Below are 13003 nucleotides of genomic sequence, written 5' to 3' on the forward strand. Positions count from 1 at the left end.
AAACAAATCCTATTAAGAGTATTAGTTCCTCTCTCTTCACCCCTCTCCCCTGCCTCAGCCCCAGCCCCAGCCCCAGGCAACCACTCATTTACTTTTTATCTCTATGGAATTGTCTATTCTGAACATTTCATGCAGACAGAATTATACAACATGTGGTCTTTTGTGACTGGCTTATTTCACTTTGCATGTTTTCAAACATCATCCATGTTGCAGCATGTATCAGCACTTCATTTCTTTTTATGGCTGAATACTATTACCCCTTTCAAGACCCAATTATTTTCTACTTTGAAGTTTTGTTGATGCTATGTGTTTTCACTAATGAAGGCCTGCTGATTAAAGGACTAGTTCAGAATTTTTGTTATGAGTTACGCATTTTGATACCCGTTGTCTGGGATATCATTTGCCCCACAGACCCTGCATGATGTAAATCCTGCTGATAGGATTCAATGGTAAAATCATTTTTAAAACTTTTTTAAAATTTTATTTCTTGAAAATTTGCAAAACATGAGGTGAAACATTCAGGCACCTGGTAATAACTGCACATACATTTCATTCTAGTCTCCTTCTTCATACTCTTTTTATTATTTTTCATGAGACTTTTCAAAACATGGTACAATGCAGTCTTCCTTACTGCAAAAGCAGTACTTACAGCCCAAATAAATAAATCCAAGGGATTTTTTCCTCAGGAAAATTACCACTACAATGTATTCTTCATTACTGCAAAAGTAGTACTTACAGGCCAACTAAGTAAAACTAAAGGAATTTGAATCTCAGGAAAAATTACCACTACTGTGTGTTCTTCATTATAACAAAAGCAGTACTAGCAGCTAAGAAGCAGAAACAGCTACCCTGGAATACTGCGCGACTGCTCACAGTGGTACATTCCACTTGCTACACATGGAAGCAGTGACTGGGCCCTAAGATTGAAAGCAGGTTAAGAATAACTTAACAGGAGTTTGAGTCTCTTGAAAAGTATTACTGCAATGCATTATTTCTAATTGCGAAGGCATTATTTACTGTTCAGAAGCTAGAAAAGCAGGGAGCCAGTAACACCTGGAAACAATGAATGGCGTCAAGGAGAAAATGGCCGCTATGACTAAATGAAGACTGGCAGTAGTTCTTGCGATAGTACATTCTCATGTGAACATAGTAACTGGGAAACAGTGTGGAGGCTTATCACACAGAAAGGAAGGCAAACTGTCAAAAATTTTGAAAATTCACATATCCGGGAGGCATCACCTAAGACAATGCTCAATCTACACAAAAAATGAGCCTCCATCTCAGGGTTCTTGAGTTTTACACATTTCAAAAGTCTCCCACCTTGAAGCTAAATTAATTAAAATTGGGCCACCTCCTTTCCAAAGAACTCCAGAGGCATAAAAAGTGGATGGGATACCATATGACCCCCCTGGGTCTTGAAAGGGTTACGTTGTATGGATATACCACATTTTATTTATCCATTCATCATTTGATGAATGCTTAGGTTGTCTCCATGTTTTGGCTATTATAAATAATGCTGCTATGAACATTAATTTACAAGTTATCCTGTGGACATGTGTTTTCATTTTTTGGGGGTATATACGTAGGAGTGGAATTGCTATGGGATATATGGTAACTTTATGTTTATCATTTTGAGGAACTGACAAACTGTTTTCCAAAGTGTCTGCTTCACTTTACATTCCCACCAGCAATGTATGAGACCAATTTCTCCGTATATTCGCACACATTTGTTATTATCTGTCTTTTTTATTACAGCTTTTCTAGTGACTATGGAGTTTTGATTTGCATTCCTGTAATGACTAATGATGTTGAGCATCTTTTCATATACTTATTGGTCATTTGTATATCTTCTTTGGAGAAAGGTCTACTTTAATCCCTTGCCCATTTTAAAATTAGGTTATTTGTCTTTTTATTTTTGAGTTGTAAGTGCTCTTTCCACCACCTGTCTGCCAGTTTGTGTACTGTGGTGGCTTATATGCTGCTGTGATGATGGAAGCTATGCCACAAGTATTTCAGATTCAAGGAGGGTCTCCCATGGTGGACAGGTTTTAATGGAGCTTCAGACTAAGGCAGAGTAGGAAGAAAGTCCTGGTGCTATATTTCTGAAAATCAGCCAATGTAAACCTTATGGATCACTCAGAATATTGTTGATGTAATACTAGAATATGAAACTCCTAGGTTGAAAAGAAACAATGAATCAAACATGCTAGTGATCGTGAGAATGGCATGGGCATGTTTTATTCTGTTGTATGTGGGTTTGCCATGAATTGGAGCTGACTCGATGGCAACTAACAAGAAGAGTTCTTTATATATTATGAGTACCAGTACCAGTTGCTGTCGAGTTGACTCCAATTCATGACAACCCCATGTGTGTCAGAGTATAATTGCGATCCTTAGGGTTTTCAATGGCTGCTTTTCCAGAAGTAGATCACTAGGCCTTTCTTCTGAGGCACCGCTGGGTAGACTCAAACTTCTAACCTTTTGGTTAGCAGCTGAGAATGTTAACCATTTGTACTACCCAGAGACTCCTCTGTTCTGAGCACTAGACTTATATCACATATATGCTTTGCAAATATTTTCTCTTATTCTGTGGATTGTCTTTTAACTTTCTTGACTGTGTCCTTTGATGCCCCAAAGTTTTAAGATTCGATGAAGTCCAACATATCTCCTTTTTAACTTTTGTTGCTTGTGCTTTTGGTTCATATCTAAAAAAACATTGCCTAACCCAAGGTCATGAAGATTTACTCCTGTGATGGAGCCCTGGTGGTGCAGTGGTTAAGAGCTATGGCTGCTAACCAAAAGATCAGCAGTTTGAATCCACCAGCTGCTCCTTGGAAACTCTATGGGGCAGTTCTGCTCTGTCCTGTAGGGTTGCTTTGAGTCAGAATTGACTCCAAGGCAAAGAGTTTGGTGTTTTTTTTTTTGTTTTGTTTTGTTTGTTTTCTTCTAGGAGTTTTATAATTTTAGCTCTATAATCTACTTTGAGTTAGTTTTTGTGTGAAGTAAGGATTCAAATTCATTCTTTTGCATGTGGATATATTCAGTTGTCTCAGCATTATTTGTTGAAAAGTCTATTCTATTTGAATATTCTTGGTAGCCTTGAACTTAAATGTGAAGGCTTATTTCAGGACTCTCAATTCTAGTCCATTGATGCCTATATGTCTATCCCTATGCTAGTACCACATTGTCTTGATTAGTGTAGCTTTGTAGTAGATTTTGAAGTTAGGAAGTATGATTTCTCCTTGTTCTTCTTGTTCAACACTGCTTTGGCTATTCTAGGTCTCTTCCATTTCTATATGAATTTTAGGGTCATCTGTCAATTTCTGGCAAAAATCCCAGCTAGAAAAAAAGGAACAAAATAAAAAACCATCTGGGATTTTGACAGAGATTGTATTTAATCTGTAGATCAATTTGGAGAGTATAGCCATTGTAACAACGTTAAGTCTTCAAATCCATAAACATGGGATATCTTTCCATTTATTTAGATCTTTAATTTTTTTCAACAGTATTTTCTGTTTTATGTATAAGGGCCATGTACTTCTTTTGTTAAATTTATTCCTGGAGGTATTTCCTTTTTACTGCTATTTTAAATGTGATTTTTTTTTAAATTTTATTTTTGAATTGTTCATTGCTAGTATATAAAAATACAATTGATTTTTATATATTGGTTTTTGCATCCTGCCACATTTCTGAATTTATTAGTTTTCATAGTTTTTTAGTGTATTCTTTAGAATTTTCTATATACAAGATTATGTCATCTGCAAATAGAGATAGTTTTACTTCTTCCTTTCCATCTGCATGTCTTCCCTGCCTTCCTTCCTTCCTCCCTCCCTCCCTTCTTTCCTTCCTCTCCCCATCCCCCCCCCATTGTCCTAGTTAGAACCTCGAGTACAATATTGAATAGGAGTGGTGAGAGTAAGCATCCTTGTCTTGTTCCTTATCTTAGGGAAAAAGCATTCAGTATCTCTCCATTCAGAATGATGTTAGCCATGGTTCTTGATAGAGCCCGTTATCAGGATGTTGTTGCTGTTAGGTGCCATAGAGTCAGTTTCAGCTCACAGCAACCCTATGTAAAACAAAACGAAACACTACCTGCTCCTGTACCATCCTCACAATCTTTGCTATGTTTGTACCCATTGTTGCAGCCATGTGTCAGTCCATCTCATTGAGGATCCGCCTTGTTTTCACTGACCCTCCACTTTACCAAGCATGATGTCCTTCTCCAGGGACTGGTCCCTCCTGAAAACATGTCCAAAGTACGTGAGACGAAGTATCACCATTCTTGCTTTTAAAGAACATTCTGACTGTACTTCTTCCAAGACAGATTTGTTCATTCTTCTGGCAGTCCATGGTATATTCAATATTCTCCAACCATTTTTGATAGCGTTCCCTTACATTCTTAGTTTGTTGAGTGTTTTTATCATGAAAAGGTGATGGATTTTATCAAATGGTATTTCTGCATCTGTGGAGATGATGATTTGTTTTTTATCCTTTATTCATTAATATGGTATATTACCTTGATTTTTTCTCCAATTTTAAACCAACCTTGTATTCCTAGGATAAATTACACTTGGTTATTGTGTATAATCCTTTTTATATTTTCCTGAATTTGGTTTGCTTTACACAGCTTTCTAACTGGTCTCTCAGCCTCTACTCTTGCTTTCCTAGTGTTTTTTTTTTAAACACAGTAGACAGAGAAATCTTCTTAAAACATGTTATATCATTGCTCAAAATCTCCCATAAATCCTTTACTTAGAGTGGAGCCAAAGTTCTTATGGTGCCTGTCAGGCCTAATATAAACTGTGCCCTGTTACTCTTGATCGCATTTCCTACTCCTCTCCTATCTGTGTGTCTTTTCTTTCTTTTTTTTTTTCCTCCTAATTTTTCAGGCTTCTACTCCTCTTCCCTCATGCTCTTGGCTCCAGCAACCCTGCCTACCTCACTGTTCCTTGAACATGCCAGATCTGTTGTTACCTTAGAGTGTCTGCACTGGTTATCCTCTCAGCTTGGCACACGCTTCTTCCTGCAATTTACATGGAAAATTTTTCCTTTATTCATGCCTTTGTTCAGATGTTGCCTTCTCAATGAAGCCTACTTTAGTCAGTCTTTGAAAACATGCAACCCATCCCTGCACACCTGATCTCTTTAACCTGTTCTACTTTTTCTTTTTTTCCCATAGCATTTATCATGTTTTAGAATACTAATTTAATGTAATGAAAAAAATTTTTTTATTGACTGTTTTCCCTGCCCTCCACCCCCTAGAACATAAGCTCTATGAGGGCAGGAATCTTTGTTTTGTTTATCAGTTTATCCCAGAACATAGTAGGTACTCAATATTTTTTTAATGAATGAACCAGTAACATATTAATAGCTCTTAGACAAATGCTTGACCTTTGGAAAGAGTTCAGTAAATATTCAGTGGTGTTTTGTGTTCAAATACCAAACATGGTTCCTGTTTTATGGAGTTTGCATACTGAAGGAGGAGACAGATATTAGTAAAACAATCACACAGTTGAATGAATAATTACAAATTGAATTGTGCATGAGGAAAGGAAAAAAAAATCAGATGAATACACCTAATGCAGCATGCAGACCCAGACTATGGGTCAAGTTAGGTTGTAAAGGATGAGCTATGAGCTACAGGTGAAGTAGGAGGGGAGGGCCCAGAGCACTTTAGACTCTGATATTAGCAAAGACAAAGGACATGTGATGGGAACATGTTTCAAGGAATAACAAAAGGCCATAAGGACAGAAGTACAGGGAGTGAAATGCGATGAGATTGGAGATGGCAGCACAGTCAGATTCAGTAGGACATCCTGGACCATGTTTCAGATTTGGTTTTTATCCAAGAGCAAGAGTGGGTGTGGAGATAGCAATGCCCTAATTGATGTTCATTTTGAGAAGAACACTCTGGTGCACGCTGAAGAATAGTTTAAAGGGGGCCTAGAGTAGATGTGATGAATCAGTTCTGGCTAAGGCAGTAGTGAGATAGGAGATGACACTTGGGTGATTGTAATTTATTCCTTTTCTTTTTGCTTAACTGTGTTTTCTGATATGTTTAAAATGATCATGTAGTTCCTGTGTATTTATGGTACAGGAATTTAAAATGTAAATTTCAGCCAAGGACCAATAACTCTAGAAATCACATTCCCACATGCTTGGCCTAGGGTGCTAACAGCAGAGATTGAGAGGAATGGATAACTTAAGAGCACTCTAGAAGTTGAAACGGAGGTGGCTGAGTCTTGGTGAGATCTAGGTGGTAAAGCACAAGCAGGTCTGAAGGATCAGTGCTTGGTTTCTGGGCAAGTGGTCTTTATATTTTCTGGGAAGCAGAAGACTGGGGAGGAACATGTCTTGGAGAGGAGAAGGTTAGGAGCCTGGTACGTGAATGTTACAGACTGCAGGAAGCTTTGGGTGCTGGAAAGACTCTAGGGAGCCCCACACCCTTAGGATTTCCATCTCTTGGTGGTCACACCTTAGAGTAGTCCCCTCCCTTTGAGTGTGAGTGAGAACTATGATTTGCTTCAAATCAGTAGAAAATGGCAAAGGTGATGGGATGTCACTCTTGTGATTATGTTATGTAAGAGTTCTTACATAAAAGACTTTTTATATAGAAACTCTTCTTGATGATGAAGTAAGCAGTCATGTTGGTGAAGCCCACATGGCAAGAAACAGAGAGTGACTTCTAGGAACTGCAGGCAGCTTCTAGGAGCTGACAGTTGTCTCCAGCTAATAGACAGCAAGAAGCCACGGCCCTCAGTCTTACTGTTGCAAGGAAATTAATTCTGCTAACAACCTGTTTGACCTTGGAAGCAGACCCTTCCCAAGTTGAGCTTCCAGAATAGGACCCATTCCTGGTCAATACCTTGATCACAGCCTTGTAAGATCCTAAGCAGAAAACCTAGCTAACTGTGGGATTCCTGACCCAAAGACACTGTGATATAGTAAATGCGTGTTGTTTTAAGCCACTAATTTTATGGTAGTTTATTATGCAGCAATAGATAACTAACACAGGTGATAATGGTCATCTAGGCTATAGGATATGTGGCTTCCAAGAAACTGTTTGATCACCCATTTTTCTCCTGGGATTTCTCCTGACTGGTAAATGGCAACTGTGCAGTCTCACTACCTGCAAACACATGCAGACATGAGTATGCTTCACTGCTTGTTCCTGGTTCTGCCTTCCATGATCCACACTGCCATCATATTAATGTTGATTCAGGGATTGTGGTAGCCTTTTTATTTTATTTTTGCTTCATCACACTCTCTCTTGACACCATCCTGTAAATTAGATCCTATTATTTCACATCTGTGAGGTTCAGAGAAATTAGGTAAATCTAGAACTCAAGATCACATGTCTTATAAGTGGCCACACTAAGCTTCAAACCCAAGCCCTCTAATTCCAAATTCAGCAACTCAGCACTGGCATTAAAAGCCCTCTCTGACCTGATTCCAATTCAGTTTTCCAATCTTATCTCCAAGACTTCCCCGAATGTCTATATCCATTGAAGCTTGAGCCAAACTCTAACACATTCAACCCTGAGTCAATACCTAGACTGAAGTCAATTGCTTGATTGGCTCTGTGACATATTAATCCTGTGACCTTGTATCAGTCACCTAACCTCTTAAACTGTACATTCCTTATTTAGCAGATGAAGAAATTATGCAAAGAGAAATTTTATATTCCTTCTAAAATTATGTTAAAAGTAGAGGGCAAAGTTTAAGAGCACTAGATTCAGAGTGAGACAGAAGTATACTTGTATCTTAATGCTGCCACTTTCTAGCCATGGGACCTCAGGTGGGTCATTTACTCTTTTGGAAACTCCTGTTGCCTTTTGTAAAAATAGGACACATAGCTTCACCTTCCAGTGTTCCTGTGAAGATTAAATGTGATGTATAATGAAGCTACGGACACTTAACACAGTACTTGGCATATAGAGGCTCCTTAAGTAGTTGTGATAATGATTGGAGACTATTGTAAGGGCTCTTAAGAGTCACTTCAAACTGAAGAAATGAATTGTTGCAATCTTGTGGTTTTTTGCTAAATTCTTGACAGGAGAATATTTACAATTTTGTCAGTGGACTAAGATTAGTTTTTTTCTTTTTAAGAGGAGAGTAGAAATGACCTGTGATCTCTAGAATCTTGACTGAGTCATTGTGAAAATAGATAATATGGAGGCCATTCCACTTTGCCTTTGACTGTTGTTACTGCTCTCTTGGAGAAGGATATTTTTCAACAATTTGGAAAATGACTCATTGGGTGATTTAAACCCATGGAAAGTCGAGTGGGGAAGGGCATTTTGACACTTCTACTTTCCATCCCACATGGATACCCCACTGGGAAGTCCAGACAAAGTGGATGATGGCATGAGTTTACACTTTAAGAAAAGTTAATTAATTCTTCCAACAACCTGTTTTACCTTGGAAGCAGATCCTTCCCCAGTTGAGCTTCCAGAATAGGACCCATTCCTGGTCAATACTTTGATTACAGTCTTGTAAGAACCTCAAAATTCTTCTCAAAAAGTTCTCTTCCATAGAATCAGTGGAGCTACCAGAACCATGGGTGCTAGATGCCCATCTCCAGAAGGAGGCAGTCTAGAACCACAAAAGGTGCTAACTTTTGGGACCCAGTCCACTCAGTCAATGCAGTGGGCTTTGTTTCTTGGAATAGAAGTAGTTGAATATTTTCTTACTCATTTAAACTTTAGCAGCTTATGATTTTGCTTTTTGTAGGTGTAGCCATTGGTTGACAAGGTAGATGCCTTGGTTCTGATAGGTTTTACTTTCTTAGTGTTACAGTGGGTGAGCAGGAAAGCCGCAATGCTCAGACAGTGGAGCAGCACTTGAGGCATTTACCCCCTGAAGAGACCAAAATAAAGAGCTTCTGGGTGATAGTCACATGAGTGTCCCAGTGCCTGGGCTCCCGGGTACTATGTGGGAGATCACATGCTTTCTGTTTGATCATTAGTTGATTTCAGACATTTTTTTCTTGTTCAGTTCTTATATGGACCTTACATCTTAAACGTTGTTACAAATTTTTTTTTTTTAAAGAAAAGAATTTTACATTAAGTCCCCAGTAGGCACACATGTGTGTGTATCTGCACTGAAATAAAAGTGTCTCAGATCAATGCTTTACTACATGAGTGGTGCTCTGATATATTCTATTGCATTTGAGTTTATTCTATTTCATTAGAAGAGATAGTCAATATCTATTGAATTGATTTTATAATCCACTATTGGGTCACAACCTGAAGTTTAAAAACACTGTGTCTAGAAAATCTAGTGACTTTCAGTTTGAAAACTCTTTCCTCCCTTGAAACTGAACCCTTCTGGGGTCTTCCCCTACTTCCTTGACTGCATATTCTCTGACTCCTTTATGGATTTTCTTTCTCCTACAGTAGGTGCCTTCCTGGGCCAGCCCTCTGTTCTTCTCTTGATTAAATTTCCTCACAGATTTCACCTGTTCCATGGCTACAACTGTTATCACTATGGTAGTGATTTTTACCACCCCTCATCTGTTGTGTTGTCTTACTGTGGTGACTTGTGTGTTGCTATGATGCTGGAAGCTATGCCACCCGAATTTCAAATACCAGCATGGTCACCAACAGTCTACAGGTTTCAGCAGAGCTTCCAGACTAAGGAAGACTAGGAAGAAAGACTTGGCAATCTATTTCTGAAAATTAGTCAATGAAAACCCTACATATAATAACAAAAGATTGTCCGATACGGTGCTGGAAAATGAACCCCCCTAGGTTGGAAGGCACTCAAAATACACAATAGTTGCAACAATGGACTCAAGCATACCTACAATCATGAAGATGGTGCAGGACCAGGCAACATTTTGTTCTGTTGTACATGGGGTCGCCATGAGTTAAAGCCGCTCACAACAACCACTGTAATTCTTAAGTATATATTCCCAACTCTAGATATTCTGCAGAATTTTATATCTATGATTCCAGCAGCATTCTGAACAGGTCCACATAGCTTTATCCCTATCATCTCAAGCTTGGCATGCTCCAAATAAAAATCATTGTCTTCTCTAAACATCTCAGTTTCCCTTCTCAATCTATTAATGGCTTCTCTGTTTACACGTTTACCCAGGATAAAAATTTCAGTGCTATTGCCGACTCTTTCTTTTCTTTTGTCCTCTGTAACTAACCTGTCACCCAGTCTTATTAATACATTGCTCAAAACCTTCCTCTCACATTTCCATCCTTGCCACCATACCTTCTTGATCCAAAACAAAACAAAACATTGGATGGCTTGTTATCCTTAGAATATTGGGCTTTGGCCTCAAACCTTATCTCCGTCATTGCTCTAAATGTACCCTACACTGGATAACAATTTGATTCCCAATTATGACCTGTAAAGAAATAAATCTTTTCTGGTCACTCAGAAATCATGCTCACCTTGTTGACTAATGTGGCACTTACCATATGTTGCCTGTCATATCATGCCACATTTTGGGCTCATTATCATGTCAGTAGGTACTTCCTAGAGGGTTGAGATCTGGGAGTCATACTGAATCCTCCTCTCAACGTCCAAACGGTAACCAAGCCATATTGATGCTGTCCTCTACGCCAATGATTCCAGACTTTAACGGGCTTATGAATTACCTGGTGATCTTGTTAAAATAAAGATTTCTGGTTCAGCAGGGCAGAGATGAGGCTTGAGATTCTGCGTTTCTATTTAGCTCCCAGAAAATGCTGAGGCTGCCATTCAGAGGACCGCACTTTGAGTCGTGAGCTCTAAAATGTTCCATGTCACTATTTTCATTGGAGCCCTTATCACCTCTCAACCTCCTAACTGGCCTGCCTACTGCCTGTCCCTCACCACCACTAGTCTGTTCCTCGTATAACATTTATCTAACGGCTCACCACCTCATTTACAAACTTCAAAAAACAAAAGTGCATGCAAGCAAATATGCAGCGTCACCCTTTGTAGACCCAGCCTGTGATCTAGGACTGAGCTAGGTGCTTTGCTTGGGACATTCTCGTTCATTTCCTGTTTCCATGACTTCCTTCTTCTCTGACTAACTCCTTCTGACCTATGGACCATTTTGGCTGCTCTGCATTTCCCCACAATACTGATTTTAATTTTGCTCCAGCCCAAGCCAGGCTCTATGCACTGCGGCACCTAGATTTTTCATGCTGGCTTGGATTCCCACCAATGCCTTTAATGTGTTCCCTTCTTAAATCCACTGTTGCTAAATAGTGTGGATTAAAAAACAGTGGGGCTGAAAAAGCAAAAAGATGACTTAGAGGAAAACATGACTGGGAAGGATAAATGAAGTCATCCATCAAGAGAACTAGCCATGCCTTCCTTGTGTCTGCCTTGAGATTGTGTTGCTCTTGCCGAGTTGGGATGTCATTCCTGCTGTGGGTTTGCCCTGGGGCCTCTGAGTTTCAGGCCTGTGTTATTGCAGGACTCCCTTGTAGATAATGGGAAGCAATGATATCTCAAATGCTGCATTTCTATTTTATTTTTATTCTTTTATTTCTTTATTCTTTACTGCTGTCTTTATTGCTCAATAGTAGATAATATATTGCAAAGAGAACCACCCTCTCATCAACGAGGCAGAGGCCAGGGAAGGGTCAACTAGAGAGAGATTCTGGATAAAAACAGATGGAGAGGAGGCAGAGGTGGGAAGTGAGATTCCTGGGCCTGGGGGTCCCAGATCTGCTCACCTGTCTATGTAATTTTCAGTAGGTGATCTGGCTTCTTGGGCCTATTTCCTCAGTTCTCAGAGGGATAGTAGGTTTTAACAGAGCACTGTTTAGCAGGCCTTAAGGATAAGCTAAGGAGCCCTGGTGGCACAATGGCTAAGCACTCAGCTGCTAACTGAAATGTTGGCAGTTTGAACCCACCAGCTGGAATCCACCATTGGTTGTGTGAGAGAAAAGACCTGGCAATCTTGCTTTGTAGAGATTACACACTAGGAAACCCTATGGGAAAGTTCTACTCTGTCCCATAGGGTCACTATGAGTTGGAAGCTACTCGATGGTACCCAAGAACAACAACAAAGATAAGCTGTTAGGGCCATGCATTTCTGTTCTTCAAAAAGCAAATAATGCTCTTTTCCCTAGAATCACACCATAGTGCTCTCAATGCCTATGAAGTTTTCCTCTTCCAGGAGGTCCTTGTGTGACTTTCCCAGGCTAAGGAATCAGATTACAGGATCACTAGCACATAGGTCAAAAGGCATTTTTATTCTCATATGCGAAGTTTGTGAAATTCCTCCATGGAAGAAAGCAACGCGTTTGGGAGCAAAATCTCGACATAACCATTTTCCACCCTAAGGAAGCAGCCTCGCTTTCCAGTATGTGAATATTTTGCAGTGTGTCCCCTGGGGCATGCATGTTTCAAGAACCTTGCACATCACTGCTGCACTGACTAGGCCCCCATGTCCCTCCCCTACTCCCTAATCACCCAGAGTTTCAGTGTGTACAAATCAAGAGACTGACAAGAGCCCTGGCTGGGATGGGCAGCAGAAAAAACAAAGTGCCTGGTAAAGAAGTTGGTGGAATGTGGGAGGCATGAGAAAGGAAGAAAGAGATTTTCAGCAGCAGAGGGGACCCCTGAGACACATTTGCAAGATGGACAATTCGCTCCAGCGCGATTTCTGCATTTATACCTCTTTGATGGCCAGCAGGGTGATTGAAAGAATGCCTGCTACCTGGTTAATGATGGGGCTGTTAGGTGGCAGCAATGAGCACGCAGGCCACGGGATCCATGGGCTGACAAAAAGACCATTGAACATTGACTTTTCCACTTTTCTTTCTCTTTCCCCAGGGCAGCCGCTGAAGTTCTGGCAGCACTGCTGAAATCCAGTAAGTACCTCTTTTGAAAAGTAGTTATTTCTCTCCCCTCTGAATTCAGCGAAAGATACTATTCGGTCTCCATGGCTCATTTTCAACCTGTAAGGCGGTAGAGCCATGGCCTGGATCTTTGGGTGAAATGGAGAATATTATGGCTGCTCCAAGAACACAAGTGCAAAGGAGGA

General features: G+C 39.9%; 1 protein-coding gene across 1 annotated transcript in view; it reads left to right on the plus strand.

The window, feature by feature from the left end:
• AGBL1 (AGBL carboxypeptidase 1) overlaps positions 1-13003 on the plus strand; it is a 342641-nt gene that overhangs the window by 137842 nt on the left and 191796 nt on the right. Inside the window, exon 6 of the mRNA XM_004372695.3 lies at positions 12793-12830. Within this exon, the coding sequence (XP_004372752.3) occupies positions 12793-12830 (38 nt within the window). The remainder of the gene's footprint in view (positions 1-12792; positions 12831-13003) is intronic.

The sequence above is a fragment of the Trichechus manatus genome, unplaced genomic scaffold (assembly GCF_000243295.1).
Source record: "Trichechus manatus latirostris isolate Lorelei unplaced genomic scaffold, TriManLat1.0 scaffold00019, whole genome shotgun sequence".
Classification (NCBI taxonomy): domain Eukaryota; kingdom Metazoa; phylum Chordata; class Mammalia; order Sirenia; family Trichechidae; genus Trichechus; species Trichechus manatus.